General features: G+C 42.9%; 10 protein-coding genes across 10 annotated transcripts; all 10 read right to left on the reverse strand.

Moving 5' to 3' along the window:
• Positions 1 to 341: 341 nt before the first annotated feature.
• On the reverse strand, positions 342 to 875 carry LOC142986981 (histone H4). The gene has a single exon (XM_076135535.1). It carries the CDS (start codon positions 870 to 872, stop codon positions 561 to 563), a length of 312 nt encoding a protein of 103 aa, XP_075991650.1. The 5' UTR covers positions 873 to 875; the 3' UTR covers positions 342 to 560.
• Positions 876 to 1,833: 958 nt separating this feature from the next.
• Positions 1,834 to 2,541, reverse strand: LOC142986974 (histone H3). Its single transcript, XM_076135527.1, has one exon. It carries the CDS (start codon positions 2,381 to 2,383, stop codon positions 1,973 to 1,975), a length of 411 nt encoding a protein of 136 aa, XP_075991642.1. The 5' UTR covers positions 2,384 to 2,541; the 3' UTR covers positions 1,834 to 1,972.
• A 790-nt stretch (positions 2,542 to 3,331) lies between these two features.
• Positions 3,332 to 4,924, reverse strand: LOC142986978 (histone H2B). Its single transcript, XM_076135532.1, has one exon. The coding sequence runs from the start codon at positions 3,829 to 3,831 to the stop codon at positions 3,457 to 3,459; it is 375 nt and encodes a 124-aa protein (XP_075991647.1). The 5' UTR covers positions 3,832 to 4,924; the 3' UTR covers positions 3,332 to 3,456.
• A 136-nt stretch (positions 4,925 to 5,060) lies between these two features.
• LOC142986976 (histone H2A) lies at positions 5,061 to 5,693 on the reverse strand. The gene has a single exon (XM_076135529.1). It carries the CDS (start codon positions 5,560 to 5,562, stop codon positions 5,188 to 5,190), a length of 375 nt encoding a protein of 124 aa, XP_075991644.1. The 5' UTR covers positions 5,563 to 5,693; the 3' UTR covers positions 5,061 to 5,187.
• A 1,062-nt stretch (positions 5,694 to 6,755) lies between these two features.
• LOC142986970 (uncharacterized) lies at positions 6,756 to 8,921 on the reverse strand. The gene has a single exon (XM_076135524.1). The coding sequence runs from the start codon at positions 7,725 to 7,727 to the stop codon at positions 6,996 to 6,998; it is 732 nt and encodes a 243-aa protein (XP_075991639.1). The 5' UTR covers positions 7,728 to 8,921; the 3' UTR covers positions 6,756 to 6,995.
• Positions 8,922 to 9,099: 178 nt separating this feature from the next.
• On the reverse strand, positions 9,100 to 10,001 carry LOC142986980 (histone H4). The gene has a single exon (XM_076135534.1). The coding sequence runs from the start codon at positions 9,916 to 9,918 to the stop codon at positions 9,607 to 9,609; it is 312 nt and encodes a 103-aa protein (XP_075991649.1). The 5' UTR covers positions 9,919 to 10,001; the 3' UTR covers positions 9,100 to 9,606.
• An 884-nt stretch (positions 10,002 to 10,885) lies between these two features.
• LOC142986972 (histone H3) lies at positions 10,886 to 11,608 on the reverse strand. The gene has a single exon (XM_076135526.1). The coding sequence runs from the start codon at positions 11,433 to 11,435 to the stop codon at positions 11,025 to 11,027; it is 411 nt and encodes a 136-aa protein (XP_075991641.1). The 5' UTR covers positions 11,436 to 11,608; the 3' UTR covers positions 10,886 to 11,024.
• A 776-nt stretch (positions 11,609 to 12,384) lies between these two features.
• On the reverse strand, positions 12,385 to 13,977 carry LOC142986977 (histone H2B). Its single transcript, XM_076135531.1, has one exon. It carries the CDS (start codon positions 12,882 to 12,884, stop codon positions 12,510 to 12,512), a length of 375 nt encoding a protein of 124 aa, XP_075991646.1. The 5' UTR covers positions 12,885 to 13,977; the 3' UTR covers positions 12,385 to 12,509.
• Positions 13,978 to 14,113: 136 nt separating this feature from the next.
• On the reverse strand, positions 14,114 to 14,746 carry LOC142986975 (histone H2A). Its single transcript, XM_076135528.1, has one exon. It carries the CDS (start codon positions 14,613 to 14,615, stop codon positions 14,241 to 14,243), a length of 375 nt encoding a protein of 124 aa, XP_075991643.1. The 5' UTR covers positions 14,616 to 14,746; the 3' UTR covers positions 14,114 to 14,240.
• Positions 14,747 to 15,809: 1,063 nt separating this feature from the next.
• Positions 15,810 to 17,718, reverse strand: LOC142986971 (uncharacterized). Its single transcript, XM_076135525.1, has one exon. The coding sequence runs from the start codon at positions 16,779 to 16,781 to the stop codon at positions 16,050 to 16,052; it is 732 nt and encodes a 243-aa protein (XP_075991640.1). The 5' UTR covers positions 16,782 to 17,718; the 3' UTR covers positions 15,810 to 16,049.
• Positions 17,719 to 17,743: the final 25 nt, after the last annotated feature.

Here is a 17,743-nt window from a genome sequence, read left to right on the forward strand (position 1 = left end):
CAGTCGAATGCAGAGAGACGATCCAGGTATGTCAGTCAGTGTTCTGATTACAAATATTGTATTTTTGTAATATATGTACATACTCACTCATAACTTCAAACAAGTAGTAGCTGTACATAAGTAAGTTGACAGAGAGATACACCAGTATCAATGATTTTATCATAACACATTATATAGGTAGGTAGGTTACCTACGTACGTGTATTATACTCTATTCGTTTCATATAATATTGATGATTATGTTATAGTAAACTACTCGGTACGTTGCGTTCTAGCGTAGTAGGTGAAGTGAATTTATTCATATATTATTATTATGTACGTGTATAGTATACTGTATACAGTATACTACTATGTAGTATAGTATGAGAGTTTGACTTATCGTGTGTTCATTATAGAAACATAAACTTTATAATAGTTTATATGAATCGTATGCGGCCCTGAAAAGGGCCTTTTTATTAGCGCTATCACATATGACGCGTACGCTCAACGAGCGATGCGCAATTGCGACAGTGCCGGCTGGAGGACGGGTGTGTGTGTCGTCGTCCGTCGAGCAGAAGCAGCTTAACCGCCGAAACCGTACAGGGTGCGGCCTTGACGTTTCAGCGCGTAGACGACGTCCATGGCGGTGACGGTCTTCCTCTTGGCGTGCTCGGTGTATGTGACGGCGTCGCGGATCACGTTCTCGAGGAACACCTTCAGCACACCGCGAGTCTCCTCGTAAATAAGACCGGAGATACGCTTGACGCCGCCTCTGCGCGCGAGACGACGGATGGCGGGCTTCGTGATACCCTGGATGTTATCGCGAAGCACTTTCCTGTGGCGCTTGGCTCCTCCCTTTCCCAGACCTTTTCCTCCCTTTCCGCGGCCGGTCATCTTCTTTGTCTTTAGTGTTGTGACGTTGAGTTGAGCAGACAGACAAGTGACGCGCGCACGTTGTTCAACGGGCGAGCGCTGGCGAACGACTGGGTGCACGGGCCAGTACATGCCCCTCATTTATATACGCGTTGCGGCGCTCGCTCGAGCTCGCTCGTTCGCTAGTCGATAGGTCGGTCGGAACTCGGACGCGCAGGGTTTGTTTTGTTTTGGCGGGCCGTGTGCGACTTGCTGCCTCATTTTAGTTGATATTATTGTATATGTATATTTAAAAAAAAAAAAAAAGTAAATTTCAACTATTTACTTAATTATATAAACTAATCAAATAATATTTATTTATTAATATTATAACACACCGCCTATAATATGGTTAGCAGTGTATACATCATAATATTGATTTAAAAAAAAAAGAAAAGAAAAAAGTATTATTTTAGGTACCTATATTAAATTGGTTGTTAGATTTTGATAATTTTTATCATCATTCAGCAGTAGGTACCTATCTATATTTATTATAAGCATACAATACACGATCAGTATTATTTAAGGAGTGTCTGTCTGGTTAAAAGAAAAAGAAAAAAAAAAAAAAATGTATAAGTACAGTAATGTAGGTAATGAAATTCGACCATTTTGTATTTAGGATCTATTTCGTCCTATATGTACTGTCTCTATTATAATATGTAATATTATATAATATGTAGCTGTATGTACCACGCCAGTAAATATTGTAATTTGTCAAATATGATGGACTTATGTATATTGTGTGTAGGCCTGCATCTTTATAGCTTGTACAGGAATGATGATATCATGTTGCAACTGCTATATTTTATTTTATTATATTTATATGGGGACCATACTTGCAGTATTTAGATATTAGGTAGGTATATTGTGTGTGTTAATTAATAGTTTGTTTGACTTTTTAATGTTAGTTGCAGAAACATATTTTATTACAAAAATATATGACTCATGTGTGGCCCTGAAAAGGGCCTTTTTGGTATTCGGCTGAGCGGCAATACAAGTGTATACTTAATAGGTGTATACAACAATATATCGCACACCGCCTTGTACACGCCAACTGCAGTACTCGATAGTACTGACTGCACTTAGGCGCGCTCTCCGCGGATCCTGCGCGCCAGCTGTATATCCTTGGGCATGATGGTGACACGCTTGGCGTGGATGGCGCAAAGGTTGGTGTCTTCGAAGAGACCGACGAGGTAAGCCTCGCTGGCCTCCTGCAGGGCCATCACAGCGGAGCTCTGGAAACGGAGATCGGTCTTGAAGTCTTGAGCGATCTCACGCACCAAACGCTGGAACGGAAGCTTGCGGATCAACAGCTCGGTACTCTTCTGGTAACGACGAATCTCACGGAGCGCTACGGTTCCGGGCCTGTAACGATGGGGCTTCTTGACACCACCGGTTGCCGGTGCGCTCTTGCGGGCCGCCTTGGTGGCGAGCTGCTTCCTCGGTGCCTTACCACCGGTGGACTTGCGAGCGGTCTGCTTGGTACGCGCCATTTCTTAATTGAATTGAATTGTACTGAAACTGAACCTGAACGAACGACGTGCGGTGCGAACGGCGCGACTGTGCGAGCGGGAATGAAACGCGCATTGCCCGTCCCACTCGTATTTATACGATCGACACGGGCCGACAGCGCGAACCGGCCGCGGCGAACTCACTTGGAATTTTCTCTCTAAATTCGTATAAATCCTTTATTTTAAAGCGTACATAATATATTATATTGTGTGTACGTGTTTATATTATTATTCTATAAGTAACTTGATAAACGTCAAACTATGATAAACGTCATTTTTTTTTTCTTTTTTTTTTTTTTTCTTTATAACATTGAATGACAACTATTTGAACGAACGAAACATGAAACAAAATGCGTTATACCTATATGTTATTCTTACCATTATCATTATTTTTTTTTGTTATTTTTAAGTAAGTATTTATAATATTTTATTTAAGTACATAATATTGTATACCGTTCATCACCTATAAACATTACACCTATCACTGTATTTCTCCATCGACTATTTGCAGTTTAGTAACTTGATAAACGTCAAACTATGATAAACGTCTTTTTTTTTTTTTCTTTTTTTTTCCCATATAACATTGAATGACAACTATTTGAATTTTATTGAAGTACTTAAAATAATATTAGGCAGGCAATATTATTATGTACGATATGGGTATAGTACTCTGGTCGTGGAGCTTCAAAGTGTCATTATATTATTATATTTATTATCATCATACTTTATATTATATAAATAATATATGTATTGTTGTTTTTGTCAATAATATAATTCCATTGTGTTACTATTTTTCTGTGTGTATTAAATTTAATCGTTGCAGATCGTAAAGGATAGCGACTGGGAGTGACGGAGATAGGTTTTTTTTTATGTTGTTGTTGTTGTTGTTTGACTTTTGACATGTTTATCAACAGAAACATACATTTTGTATGTTAAATTGTATATGAAAATATTTGTGGCCCTGAAAAGGGCCTTTTGTTTGTGCGCAACACATAGGTAGGTGTATGTGGTGAGCGCAACGGTGGCGGCGGTACAAGTGCAAGCACACGCTGTGCTCACTTGGAGCTGGTGTACTTGGTGACAGCTTTGGTACCCTCGCTGACGGCGTGCTTGGCGAGCTCACCGGGCAGCAGGAGCCTCACGGATGTCTGCACCTCCCTCGATGTGATGGTGGACCTCTTGTTGTAGTGGGCTAGACGAGACGCTTCGGCGGCGATGCGTTCGAAGATGTCGTTAACGAAAGAGTTCATGATCGACATAGCCTTCGAGGAGATACCGGTGTCGGGGTGGACCTGCTTGAGCACCTTGTAGATGTAGATGGCGTAGCTCTCCTTCCTCTTGTGCTTCTTCTTTTTCTTGTCGGTCTTGGAGATGTTCTTTTGGGCCTTGCCGGATTTCTTGGCGGCCTTACCACTTGTCTTGGGCGGCATGGTGCGGCGATTCAACAATCACACAACAATACAATACAGAGCGCAAAATTCGATCCGTGCGGCACGGTGAGCGGTTGGATTGTGATTCGAAATTGCAGAGAGGCCGCTCTTATTTATCGGCGCTCTCGCCGCGCGGTGGTGGCGACCTAAGGGAGCGCGCGCCGTCGGACGGGCCAATAGGAGCGCTCCGATGCGGTCTCTGTAAGCTCGACGCAGTGCTGACGCACGCCCGGCAGCTACACATCGCGGAGCGCGGAAAGGGCGGGGGGCGATCGACGCGGTACAGAATACTGGCTAAGGCTGTTTAAAAAAAAAAAAAAAATTAAAAATAAATTAAAAAAAAAAAAAAAACACTCACACACTCTCACAATATAATATAATGCTAAGCCAAGTATGTTTTGTTTGTGTTTTATCTAATAGGTATACATATATTATTCACTTATTAAATGTATTAACTTTATCGTTAGATTTTTTATTTATTTATATATTTGCGTTCTGCGAACGACTGACATAGATGAAATAAATATTATAACCTAATTATTTTATTGTATCGGTGTTTACATACCATAATAAGAGTGTACATATTTTGTAATTATAAATACATACGTTGTTGACACGTGGATAAACTAAACTGTACTCACTATTAAGCATTTATTATTATTTTTTTTTATTTAAATCAGCACCTACATGCCATATGATAATATTTATTTAATGAGTTATCGATATTTCATAATTATGAACTACAACTAACTGCTACTACTACAACTGACATAGGTACGCAAAAAAAAAAAAGAAAAAAAAAAAACATTGGTAAGTATTTGAATCTGGCTGAGATGACGTATATTTTTTTTTTGTTATTCCGTTTTACGGCCCTGTGATCTAGCACTTTTGAGCTTTTTTGTAATCTGTGGTTATATCGAAGTTACGGTATTGGTAATGAAATTAAATAGTGGAATTTGGGAAGATGACGTATATAATAATAATTGTTGCCATATAGTATAATATAATGTATTGTACTTTTATACTATATATTATCATACTTATTACGTTTATTAATTAATAATATAATTATTAAAAAATCTATTCGTTCGTGGGGTTTGTTTTTTTTTTTCTCTGTTGTTGTTTGTTTTGTGTGTGTTTGACTTTTAATCATGTTGCAACAGAAACAGTCATTCATTATCATAGGATAATTATGATAAATAGATAGACTTTGATTCATATTGTGGCCCTGAAAAGGGCCTTTTGTAAGAAAAATGCACGCCGCCGTCGTCGTCGTCTTGGTCGTACGACAGCAACGTATCATTATATCTTCCCACGAAGTGCGTCGGGTGTGAGGAGGAGGAGTAGGCGGTGGTTTTAAGCCTTCTTCTCGGTCTTCTTGGGCAGCAGGACCGCCTGGATGTTCGGCAGGACACCGCCTTGGGCGATGGTCACGCCGGAGAGCAGTTTGTTCAACTCCTCGTCGTTGCGGATGGCCAACTGAAGGTGACGGGGAATGATCCTGGTCTTCTTGTTGTCCCTCGCTGCGTTGCCGGCCAACTCGAGAACCTCAGCGGCCAAGTACTCCATGACGGCGGCCAGGTACACTGGTGCACCGGCACCGACGCGCTCGGCGTAATTGCCGTTACGCAGGAGCCTGTGGATACGACCGACGGGGAACTGAAGACCGGCACGGTTGGAGCGAGACTTTGCCTTTCCCTTGACTTTGCCACCTTTGCCGCGGCCCGACATGTTGAAGAGTTTTTAAATTGAAGATTTGAAAACAAAGTTAAACACACAGCTAACACCGTGTGCGCGCGCAGCGAGTAAGCGTTGTAGAGTGACTCGCCAACAGCAGGGGCATTTTATTATATACGCGATCGCTGGCGCGCAACCGTCGGGCGGGGAGCGGAGTCGACGCTCACGAACGAAACGGGCGAGAAAACAACACGATAATCGCCGCTATTGCGCGTGCGCGGCACTTTCGCGCCATTTCCACGTTATATTTTATGAATTATAGATTTATGATTTATGTATAATGTACTTATAATATATATGCTTAGTATAATGATGAGAATATCAATACAAATAAAGAAAAAAAAAAAAATTTTTTTTTTTTTTCGTCCGGCAGTCGGGCGTCGTCACTTGTCAGTTTGATTTTGACAGTAACTAATAAAATATTTATGAATGTGTTTTTTTTTTTTTTTTTTTCTCGTGTAGGTGAGTGTAGGTAGTCGGTGCAATTGCAATATCGTAGTGTCACTAATGTCACTTGAGAGTTATAATAATTTGAATTGTGAGTGAGTAACGTACGCGGCGTGCAAATTGCAATGTGCATCGCGATGTGATTAGAGCTAATACATTTATATTATTTACGAGTATCTAGGTACTCGCGAGTGACCTAGGGAAGCTAGGGTGTGTTTGTGTTTGTGTTTGTGTTGCGGTGTGCCGTTATAATGATATAATATCATCGTCATCGTCATCATCATCGTATCGTGTGCTTCGTAGGTATGTGTTCGGCGGCTTTGGGTGAGTTTTTTATTTCAGATAAGCTGTTAGCTGTATATAGGTATTATGTAGTAGCTAGTTATAGTGTATGATATTCTAGGTGTTTTGAAATTATAGTTACGTTACGAGTTAACCACTCACATGTCATGTAGGGTGGCATAGGTAACGTCGTCGGTTCGTGTATTGTTTGATTCGTCGTCGACTATCATAGCATAGCTATACAATTATTATAATTATTGTTGTTATTATCTCTCTCGTGTTATATACCTTAGTTAGTTAGTTAGTTGGTTGGTTACATAGCTGTGGTAGTTTATTGTTTTGTTAGTAGTTGGTTGGTTAGTTTGTTTGACTTTCTGTATACGCATCAGAAACGAATATGTATGTTTGTACATGATTCATGAATATATTGTTAGCCCTGAAAAGGGCTGTTTTTGGTAGTGGCGAGCGAGTGTGTCACGCACGCCGCCGTGAGGCTCGCGGCTGCTGCGACGGCGACCCGGTGGCGGGTCGCTCGCTGCCGCTGCTGCTGCTGCTGCTGCTGCTGCTGCTGCTGCTGCTGATGCTGCGGCGGCGGCGCGGCGGGACCGACGACGCGACGACGGTGTAGCGCGACCATGCACCGCACCCGCGCGTGTATAGCGCGCGCACTCGTTGGCTGCGGCCGGCGTGTGTGATATTTACTTCTTGGCTGCGGCTGCCTTCTTCGCGGCGGGCTTGGACTTGGGCGTAGCGGCGGCCTTCTTGGGCTTGGGCGCCTTCGGCTTCTTCGTGGGTGGCTTCGCGGTCTTCTTAGCCTTGGGTGCGGCGCCGCCCTTGGCCTTGGCGGGCGCGGCGGCCTTCTTGGCGGCGGGCTTCTTCTTCGCGGCGGCGGCGGCCTTCTTGTCCTTCGCGGCGGCCGAAGCCTTGGCTTTGGACGGCGATGCGGAGGCAGACGCGGACGCGGCTGTGGCCTTCTTGCTCTTGGCGCCGGCGGCGGAGGCGGTCGCCTTCTTGCCGGCCTTCGACGCTGCCGCTGCACCCTTGCCGGCGGCTGCCTTGCCCGCACCGGCGCTCGCGCTCGGCTTCTTGGCGGCGGCCGACTTGGACTCTAGCTTGAACGAACCGGACGCGCCCTTGCCCTTGGTCTGGATGAGCGCGCCGGACTCGACGGCGCTCTTCAGGTATTTTCTGATGAACGGCGCCAACTTCTCGGCGTCTACCTTGTACTGAGCGGCGATGTACTTCTTGATCGCCTGCAGCGAGGATCCGCTGCGCTCCTTCATCTCCTTGATAGCGTTGTTCACCATCTCGGACGTCTTCGGGTGCGTAGGCTTCGCCTTAGGTTTCTTAGCGCCGCCCGCCTGTCTTGCCTGTTTCTTTGCTGGTGTAGCGGGAGCGGGAGCTTCGGCGGCGACTGCTGTATCGGCCATTGTTGATTGTTGATAGATTGATTGCGAGAGTAAGTAAGTAAGTGAGAGAGAGAGAGAGAACGATCAAACAAACGTGTTCACGCGAGTGTGAAAGAGAGGTTCGATCTGAGACTTCGACTATCGTAGTAGATGTCGCCACTATACGCAACTTGCCACCCGATTAGCTACCTCGAGACTTTACCGTAACGAGGGCCATTCTGTCGCGAGACGATTTCTCGTATGAACACTTCATACTTTTCACTAACACGTATCTAATTAAATACAAATTTATTATATTTTTGTTATGTAACCACACTCGTTTATTGTATTTTCGTATACATAATGAACGAGACTATCTACCGGTACCGATAGATATCGCATAAAACGAACGATCGAGCCGGCGCTCACCATTATAATCCATACTGTCTACTTGGCATACCTCGCGTTCACTTCAAAATGTATTTTTCTCTATAAAACACAACGTTTCAGTTGTAAACGGTCGATAAATCAACAAGGAGGATATCGAGCTTGAAACGTATCAACATTTCATTTGTATTAACACTTTGGTCGAACGTATTAGACGATTAAAAGTGAACCTTCGTAAAACACGAAAGCGTTATACCACTTAAGGACGGGCGAGTCAGACCTGGTGGTATAACGTTTAATAAACTAATATAAAATTACAAAATACTATATTAAACAATGTGAAAGTGCATATAATGCAATTCAACATGCCAATAGACGAATAATCACGTTATGCACACGCTCAATCTCTCGCCGTACGTACACACACGGTACACGGTACGGAGACAGACACCCGTGTCCCGTGTAAGTTTAGTAGATTCATTCCCTTAGGCAGTGCTCTCAGTTACAGCTATTAATTATTATTATGTACCAGTGTCCAACAACACAACACTTACTTGAACACAATATTAAACACACACACAAATATGAATTAATTAATATTATGCATAAAATTTTCTATTTAGTTCGATTTGTCTAAATATGTATGTAAGTTTTAACAACAACATTACTTTGATGTTGACATGTACACATACCATAATATATCAATATGACAATTATTATTTTAATTATCATACAGTTACGTTAGTTAGTGTTAAACTGTTTATATTCTCTATTATTTAAATGTTACTCGAAACATTTTAATTCTAATCTTAATACCTATTATTAATGCTTGCATGTTATTTATTACTATGTACCTATTTGTAATTTGTACGGATATTTCTATTTCAGGTTACCGGTAAGCAGCTGAGCTGAGGCTGAGGCTGAGCCCTGAGGACATTCGACGTCGCAACGTAGCATCAACTAAGAAGAAACGCAGTCGAATGCAGAGAGACGATCCAGGTATGTCAGTCAGTGTTCTGATTACAAATATTGTATTTTTGTAATATATGTACATACTCACTCATAACTTCAAACAAGTAGTAGCTGTACATAAGTAAGTTGACAGAGAGATACACCAGTATCAATGATTTTATCATAACACATTATATAGGTAGGTAGGTTACCTACGTACGTGTATTATACTCTATTCGTTTCATATAATATTGATGATTATGTTATAGTAAACTACTCGGTACGTTGCGTTCTAGCGTTAGTAGGTGAAGTGAATTTATTCATATATTATTATTATGTACGTGTATAGTATACTGTATACAGTATACTACTATGTAGTATAGTATGAGAGTTTGACTTATCGTGTGTTCATTATAGAAACATAAACTTTATAATAGTTTATATGAATCGTATGCGGCCCTGAAAAGGGCCTTTTTATTAGCGCTATCACATATGACGCGTACGCTCAACGAGCGATGCGCAATTGCGACAGTGCCGGCTGGAGGACGGGTGTGTGTGTCGTCGTCCGTCGAGCAGAAGCAGCTTAACCGCCGAAACCGTACAGGGTGCGGCCTTGACGTTTCAGCGCGTAGACGACGTCCATGGCGGTGACGGTCTTCCTCTTGGCGTGCTCGGTGTATGTGACGGCGTCGCGGATCACGTTCTCGAGGAACACCTTCAGCACACCGCGAGTCTCCTCGTAAATAAGACCGGAGATACGCTTGACGCCGCCTCTGCGCGCGAGACGACGGATGGCGGGCTTCGTGATACCCTGGATGTTATCGCGAAGCACTTTCCTGTGGCGCTTGGCTCCTCCCTTTCCCAGACCTTTTCCTCCCTTTCCGCGGCCGGTCATCTTCTTTGTTCTTTAGTGTTGTGACGTTGAGTTGAGCAGACAGACAAGTGACGCGCGCACGTTGTTCAACGGGCGAGCGCTGGCGAACGACTGGGTGCACGGGCCAGTACATGCCCCTCATTTATATACGCGTTGCGGCGCTCGCTCGAGCTCGCTCGTTCGCTAGTCGATAGGTCGGTCGGAACTCGGACGCGCAGGGTTTGTTTTGTTTTGGCGGGCCGTGTGCGACTTGCTGCCTCATTTTAGTTGATATTATTGTATATGTATATTTAAAAAAAAAAAAAAAAGTAAATTTCAACTATTTACTTAATTATATAAACTAATCAAATAATATTTATTTATTAATATTATAACACACCGCCTATAATATGGTTAGCAGTGTATAACATCATAATATTGATTTAAAAAAAAAAAGAAAAGAAAAAAGTATTATTTTAGGTACCTATATTAAATTGGTTGTTAGATTTTGATAATTTTTATCATCATTCAGCAGTAGGTACCTATCTATATTTATTATAAGCATACAATACACGATCAGTATTATTTAAGGAGTGTCTGTCTGGTTAAAAGAAAAAGAAAAAAAAAAAAAAAAATGTATAAGTACAGTAATGTAGGTAATGAAATTCGACCATTTTGTATTTAGGATCTATTTCGTCCTATATGTACTGTCTCTATTATAATATGTAATATTATATAATATGTAGCTGTATGTACCACGCCAGTAAATATTGTAATTTGTCAAATATGATGGACTTATGTATATTGTGTGTAGGCCTGCATCTTTATAGCTTGTACAGGAATGATGATATCATGTTGCAACTGCTATATTTTATTTTATTATATTTATATGGGGACCATACTTGCAGTATTTAGATATTAGGTAGGTATATTGTGTGTGTTAATTAATAGTTTGTTTGACTTTTTAATGTTAGTTGCAGAAACATATTTTATTACAAAAATATATGACTCATGTGTGGCCCTGAAAAGGGCCTTTTTGGTATTCGGCTGAGCGGCAATACAAGTGTATACTTAATAGGTGTATACAACAATATATCGCACACCGCCTTGTACACGCCAACTGCAGTACTCGATAGTACTGACTGCACTTAGGCGCGCTCTCCGCGGATCCTGCGCGCCAGCTGTATATCCTTGGGCATGATGGTGACACGCTTGGCGTGGATGGCGCAAAGGTTGGTGTCTTCGAAGAGACCGACGAGGTAAGCCTCGCTGGCCTCCTGCAGGGCCATCACAGCGGAGCTCTGGAAACGGAGATCGGTCTTGAAGTCTTGAGCGATCTCACGCACCAAACGCTGGAACGGAAGCTTGCGGATCAACAGCTCGGTACTCTTCTGGTAACGACGAATCTCACGGAGCGCTACGGTTCCGGGCCTGTAACGATGGGGCTTCTTGACACCACCGGTTGCCGGTGCGCTCTTGCGGGCCGCCTTGGTGGCGAGCTGCTTCCTCGGTGCCTTACCACCGGTGGACTTGCGAGCGGTCTGCTTGGTACGCGCCATTTCTTAATTGAATTGAATTGTACTGAAACTGAACCTGAACGAACGACGTGCGGTGCGAACGGCGCGACTGTGCGAGCGGGAATGAAACGCGCATTGCCCGTCCCACTCGTATTTATACGATCGACACGGGCCGACAGCGCGAACCGGCCGCGGCGAACTCACTTGGAATTTTCTCTCTAAATTCGTATAAATCCTTTATTTTAAAGCGTACATAATATATTATATTGTGTGTACGTGTTTATATTATTATTCTATAAGTAACTTGATAAACGTCAAACTATGATAAACGTCATTTTTTTTTTCTTTTTTTTTTTTTTTCTTTATAACATTGAATGACAACTATTTGAACGAACGAAACATGAAACAAAATGCGTTATACCTATATGTTATTCTTACCATTATCATTATTTTTTTTTGTTATTTTTAAGTAAGTATTTATAATATTTTATTTAAGTACATAATATTGTATACCGTTCATCACCTATAAACATTACACCTATCACTGTATTTCTCCATCGACTATTTGCAGTTTAGTAACTTGATAAACGTCAAACTATGATAAACGTCTTTTTTTTTTTTTTCTTTTTTTTTCCCATATAACATTGAATGACAACTATTTGAATTTTATTGAAGTACTTAAAATAATATTAGGCAGGCAATATTATTATGTACGATATGGGTATAGTACTCTGGTCGTGGAGCTTCAAAGTGTCATTATATTATTATATTTATTATCATCATACTTTATATTATATAAATAATATATGTATTGTTGTTTTTGTCAATAATATAATTCCATTGTGTTACTATTTTTCTGTGTGTATTAAATTTAATCGTTGCAGATCGTAAAGGATAGCGACTGGGAGTGACGGAGATAGGTTTTTTTTTATGTTGTTGTTGTTGTTGTTTGACTTTTGACATGTTTATCAACAGAAACATACATTTTGTATGTTAAATTGTATATGAAAATATTTGTGGCCCTGAAAAGGGCCTTTTGTTTGTGCGCAACACATAGGTAGGTGTATGTGGTGAGCGCAACGGTGGCGGCGGTACAAGTGCAAGCACACGCTGTGCTCACTTGGAGCTGGTGTACTTGGTGACAGCTTTGGTACCCTCGCTGACGGCGTGCTTGGCGAGCTCACCGGGCAGCAGGAGCCTCACGGATGTCTGCACCTCCCTCGATGTGATGGTGGACCTCTTGTTGTAGTGGGCTAGACGAGACGCTTCGGCGGCGATGCGTTCGAAGATGTCGTTAACGAAAGAGTTCATGATCGACATAGCCTTCGAGGAGATACCGGTGTCGGGGTGGACCTGCTTGAGCACCTTGTAGATGTAGATGGCGTAGCTCTCCTTCCTCTTGTGCTTCTTCTTTTTCTTGTCGGTCTTGGAGATGTTCTTTTGGGCCTTGCCGGATTTCTTGGCGGCCTTACCACTTGTCTTGGGCGGCATGGTGCGGCGATTCAACAATCACACAACAATACAATACAGAGCGCAAAATTCGATCCGTGCGGCACGGTGAGCGGTTGGATTGTGATTCGAAATTGCAGAGAGGCCGCTCTTATTTATCGGCGCTCTCGCCGCGCGGTGGTGGCGACCTAAGGGAGCGCGCGCCGTCGGACGGGCCAATAGGAGCGCTCCGATGCGGTCTCTGTAAGCTCGACGCAGTGCTGACGCACGCCCGGCAGCTACACATCGCGGAGCGCGGAAAGGGCGGGGGGCGATCGACGCGGTACAGAATACTGGCTAAGGCTGTTTAAAAAAAAAAAAAAAATTAAAAATAAATTAAAAAAAAAAAAAAAACACTCACACACTCTCACAATATAATATAATGCTAAGCCAAGTATGTTTTGTTTGTGTTTTATCTAATAGGTATACATATATTATTCACTTATTAAATGTATTAACTTTATCGTTAGATTTTTTATTTATTTATATATTTGCGTTCTGCGAACGACTGACATAGATGAAATAAATATTATAACCTAATTATTTTATTGTATCGGTGTTTACATACCATAATAAGAGTGTACATATTTTGTAATTATAAATACATACGTTGTTGACACGTGGATAAACTAAACTGTACTCACTATTAAGCATTTATTATTATTTTTTTTTATTTAAATCAGCACCTACATGCCATATGATAATATTTATTTAATGAGTTATCGATATTTCATAATTATGAACTACAACTAACTGCTACTACTACAACTGACATAGGTACGCAAAAAAAAAAAAGAAAAAAAAAAAACATTGGTAAGTATTTGAATCTGGCTGAGATGACGTATATTTTTTTTTTGTTATTCCGTTTTACGGCCCTGTGATCTAGCACTTTTGAGCTTTTTTGTAATCTGTGGTTATATCGAAGTTACGGTATTGGTAATGAAATTAAATAGTGGAATTTGGGAAGATGACGTATATAATAATAATTGTTGCCATATAGTATAATATAATGTATTGTACTTTTATACTATATATTATCATACTTATTACGTTTATTAATTAATAATATAATTATTAAAAAATCTATTCGTTCGTGGGGTTTGTTTTTTTTTTTCTCTGTTGTTGTTTGTTTTGTGTGTGTTTGACTTTTAATCATGTTGCAACAGAAACAGTCATTCATTATCATAGGATAATTATGATAAATAGATAGACTTTGATTCATATTGTGGCCCTGAAAAGGGCCTTTTGTAAGAAAAATGCACGCCGCCGTCGTCGTCGTCTTGGTCGTACGACAGCAACGTATCATTATATCTTCCCACGAAGTGCGTCGGGTGTGAGGAGGAGGAGTAGGCGGTGGTTTTAAGCCTTCTTCTCGGTCTTCTTGGGCAGCAGGACCGCCTGGATGTTCGGCAGGACACCGCCTTGGGCGATGGTCACGCCGGAGAGCAGTTTGTTCAACTCCTCGTCGTTGCGGATGGCCAACTGAAGGTGACGGGGAATGATCCTGGTCTTCTTGTTGTCCCTCGCTGCGTTGCCGGCCAACTCGAGAACCTCAGCGGCCAAGTACTCCATGACGGCGGCCAGGTACACTGGTGCACCGGCACCGACGCGCTCGGCGTAATTGCCGTTACGCAGGAGCCTGTGGATACGACCGACGGGGAACTGAAGACCGGCACGGTTGGAGCGAGACTTTGCCTTTCCCTTGACTTTGCCACCTTTGCCGCGGCCCGACATGTTGAAGAGTTTTTAAATTGAAGATTTGAAAACAAAGTTAAACACACAGCTAACACCGTGTGCGCGCGCAGCGAGTAAGCGTTGTAGAGTGACTCGCCAACAGCAGGGGCATTTTATTATATACGCGATCGCTGGCGCGCAACCGTCGGGCGGGGAGCGGAGTCGACGCTCACGAACGAAACGGGCGAGAAAACAACACGATAATCGCCGCTATTGCGCGTGCGCGGCACTTTCGCGCCATTTCCACGTTATATTTTATGAATTATAGATTTATGATTTATGTATAATGTACTTATAATATATATGCTTAGTATAATGATGAGAATATCAATACAAATAAAGAAAAAAAAAAAAATTTTTTTTTTTTTTCGTCCGGCAGTCGGGCGTCGTCACTTGTCAGTTTGATTTTGACAGTAACTAATAAAATATTTATGAATGTGTTTTTTTTTTTTTTTTTTTTCTCGTGTAGGTGAGTGTAGGTAGTCGGTGCAATTGCAATATCGTAGTGTCACTAATGTCACTTGAGAGTTATAATAATTTGAATTGTGAGTGAGTAACGTACGCGGCGTGCAAATTGCAATGTGCATCGCGATGTGATTAGAGCTAATACATTTATATTATTTACGAGTATCTAGGTACTCGCGAGTGACCTAGGGAAGCTAGGGTGTGTTTGTGTTTGTGTTTGTGTTGCGGTGTGCCGTTATAATGATATAATATCATCGTCATCGTCATCATCATCGTATCGTGTGCTTCGTAGGTATGTGTTCGGCGGCTTTGGGTGAGTTTTTTATTTCAGATAAGCTGTTAGCTGTATATAGGTATTATGTAGTAGCTAGTTATAGTGTATGATATTCTAGGTGTTTTGAAATTATAGTTACGTTACGAGTTAACCACTCACATGTCATGTAGGGTGGCATAGGTAACGTCGTCGGTTCGTGTATTGTTTGATTCGTCGTCGACTATCATAGCATAGCTATACAATTATTATAATTATTGTTGTTATTATCTCTCTCGTGTTATATACCTTAGTTAGTTAGTTAGTTGGTTGGTTACATAGCTGTGGTAGTTTATTGTTTTGTTAGTAGTTGGTTGGTTAGTTTGTTTGACTTTCTGTATACGCATCAGAAACGAATATGTATGTTTGTACATGATTCATGAATATATTGTTAGCCCTGAAAAGGGCTGTTTTTGGTAGTGGCGAGCGAGTGTGTCACGCACGCCGCCGTGAGGCTCGCGGCTGCTGCGACGGCGACCCGGTGGCGGGTCGCTCGCTGCCGCTGCTGCTGCTGCTGCTGCTGCTGCTGCTGCTGCTGCTGATGCTGCGGCGGCGGCGCGGCGGGACCGACGACGCGACGACGGTGTAGCGCGACCATGCACCGCACCCGCGCGTGTATAGCGCGCGCACTCGTTGGCTGCGGCCGGCGTGTGTGATATTTACTTCTTGGCTGCGGCTGCCTTCTTCGCGGCGGGCTTGGACTTGGGCGTAGCGGCGGCCTTCTTGGGCTTGGGCGCCTTCGGCTTCTTCGTGGGTGGCTTCGCGGTCTTCTTAGCCTTGGGTGCGGCGCCGCCCTTGGCCTTGGCGGGCGCGGCGGCCTTCTTGGCGGCGGGCTTCTTCTTCGCGGCGGCGGCGGCCTTCTTGTCCTTCGCGGCGGCCGAAGCCTTGGCTTTGGACGGCGATGCGGAGGCAGACGCGGACGCGGCTGTGGCCTTCTTGCTCTTGGCGCCGGCGGCGGAGGCGGTCGCCTTCTTGCCGGCCTTCGACGCTGCCGCTGCACCCTTGCCGGCGGCTGCCTTGCCCGCACCGGCGCTCGCGCTCGGCTTCTTGGCGGCGGCCGACTTGGACTCTAGCTTGAACGAACCGGACGCGCCCTTGCCCTTGGTCTGGATGAGCGCGCCGGACTCGACGGCGCTCTTCAGGTATTTTCTGATGAACGGCGCCAACTTCTCGGCGTCTACCTTGTACTGAGCGGCGATGTACTTCTTGATCGCCTGCAGCGAGGATCCGCTGCGCTCCTTCATCTCCTTGATAGCGTTGTTCACCATCTCGGACGTCTTCGGGTGCGTAGGCTTCGCCTTAGGTTTCTTAGCGCCGCCCGCCTGTCTTGCCTGTTTCTTTGCTGGTGTAGCGGGAGCGGGAGCTTCGGCGGCGACTGCTGTATCGGCCATTGTTGATTGTTGATAGATTGATTGCGAGAGTAAGTAAGTAAGTGAGAGAGAGAGAGAGAACGATCAAACAAACGTGTTCACGCGAGTGTGAAAGAGAGGTTCGATCTGAGACTTCGACTATCGTAGTAGATGTCGCCACTATACGCAACTTGCCACCCGATTAGCTACCTCGAGACTTTACCGTAACGAGGGCCATTCTGTCGCGAGACGATTTCTCGTATGAACACTTCATACTTTTCACTAACACGTATCTAATTAAATACAAATTTATTATATTTTTGTTATGTAACCACACTCGTTTATTGTATTTTCGTATACATAATGAACGAGACTATCTACCGGTACCGATAGATATCGCATAAAACGAACGATCGAGCCGGCGCTCACCATTATAATCCATACTGTCTACTTGGCATACCTCGCGTTCACTTCAAAATGTATTTTTCTCTATAAAACACAACGTTTCAGTTGTAAACGGTCGATAAATCAACAAGGAGGATATCGAGCTTGAAACGTATCAACATTTCATTTGTATTAACACTTTGGTCGAACGTATTAGACGATTAAAAGTGAACCTTCGTAAAACACGAAAGCGTTATACCACTTAAGGACGGGCGAGTCAGACCTGGTGGTATAACGTTTAATAAACTAATATAAAATTACAAAATACTATATTAAACAATGTGAAAGTGCATATAATGCAATTCAACATGCCAATAGACGAATAATCACGTTATGCACACGCTCAATCTCTCGCCGTACGTACACACACGGTACACGGTACGGAGACAGACACCCGTGTCCCGTGTAAGTTTAGTAGATTCATTCCCTTAGGCAGTGCTCTCAGTTACAGCTATTAATTATTATTATGTACCAGTGTCCAACAACACAACACTTACTTGAACACAATATTAAACACACACACAAATATGAATTAATTAATATTATGCATAAAATTTTCT

The sequence above is a fragment of the Anticarsia gemmatalis genome, unplaced genomic scaffold (genome assembly GCF_050436995.1).
Source record: "Anticarsia gemmatalis isolate Benzon Research Colony breed Stoneville strain unplaced genomic scaffold, ilAntGemm2 primary ctg00000050.1, whole genome shotgun sequence".
Classification (NCBI taxonomy): Eukaryota; Metazoa; Arthropoda; class Insecta; order Lepidoptera; family Erebidae; genus Anticarsia; species Anticarsia gemmatalis.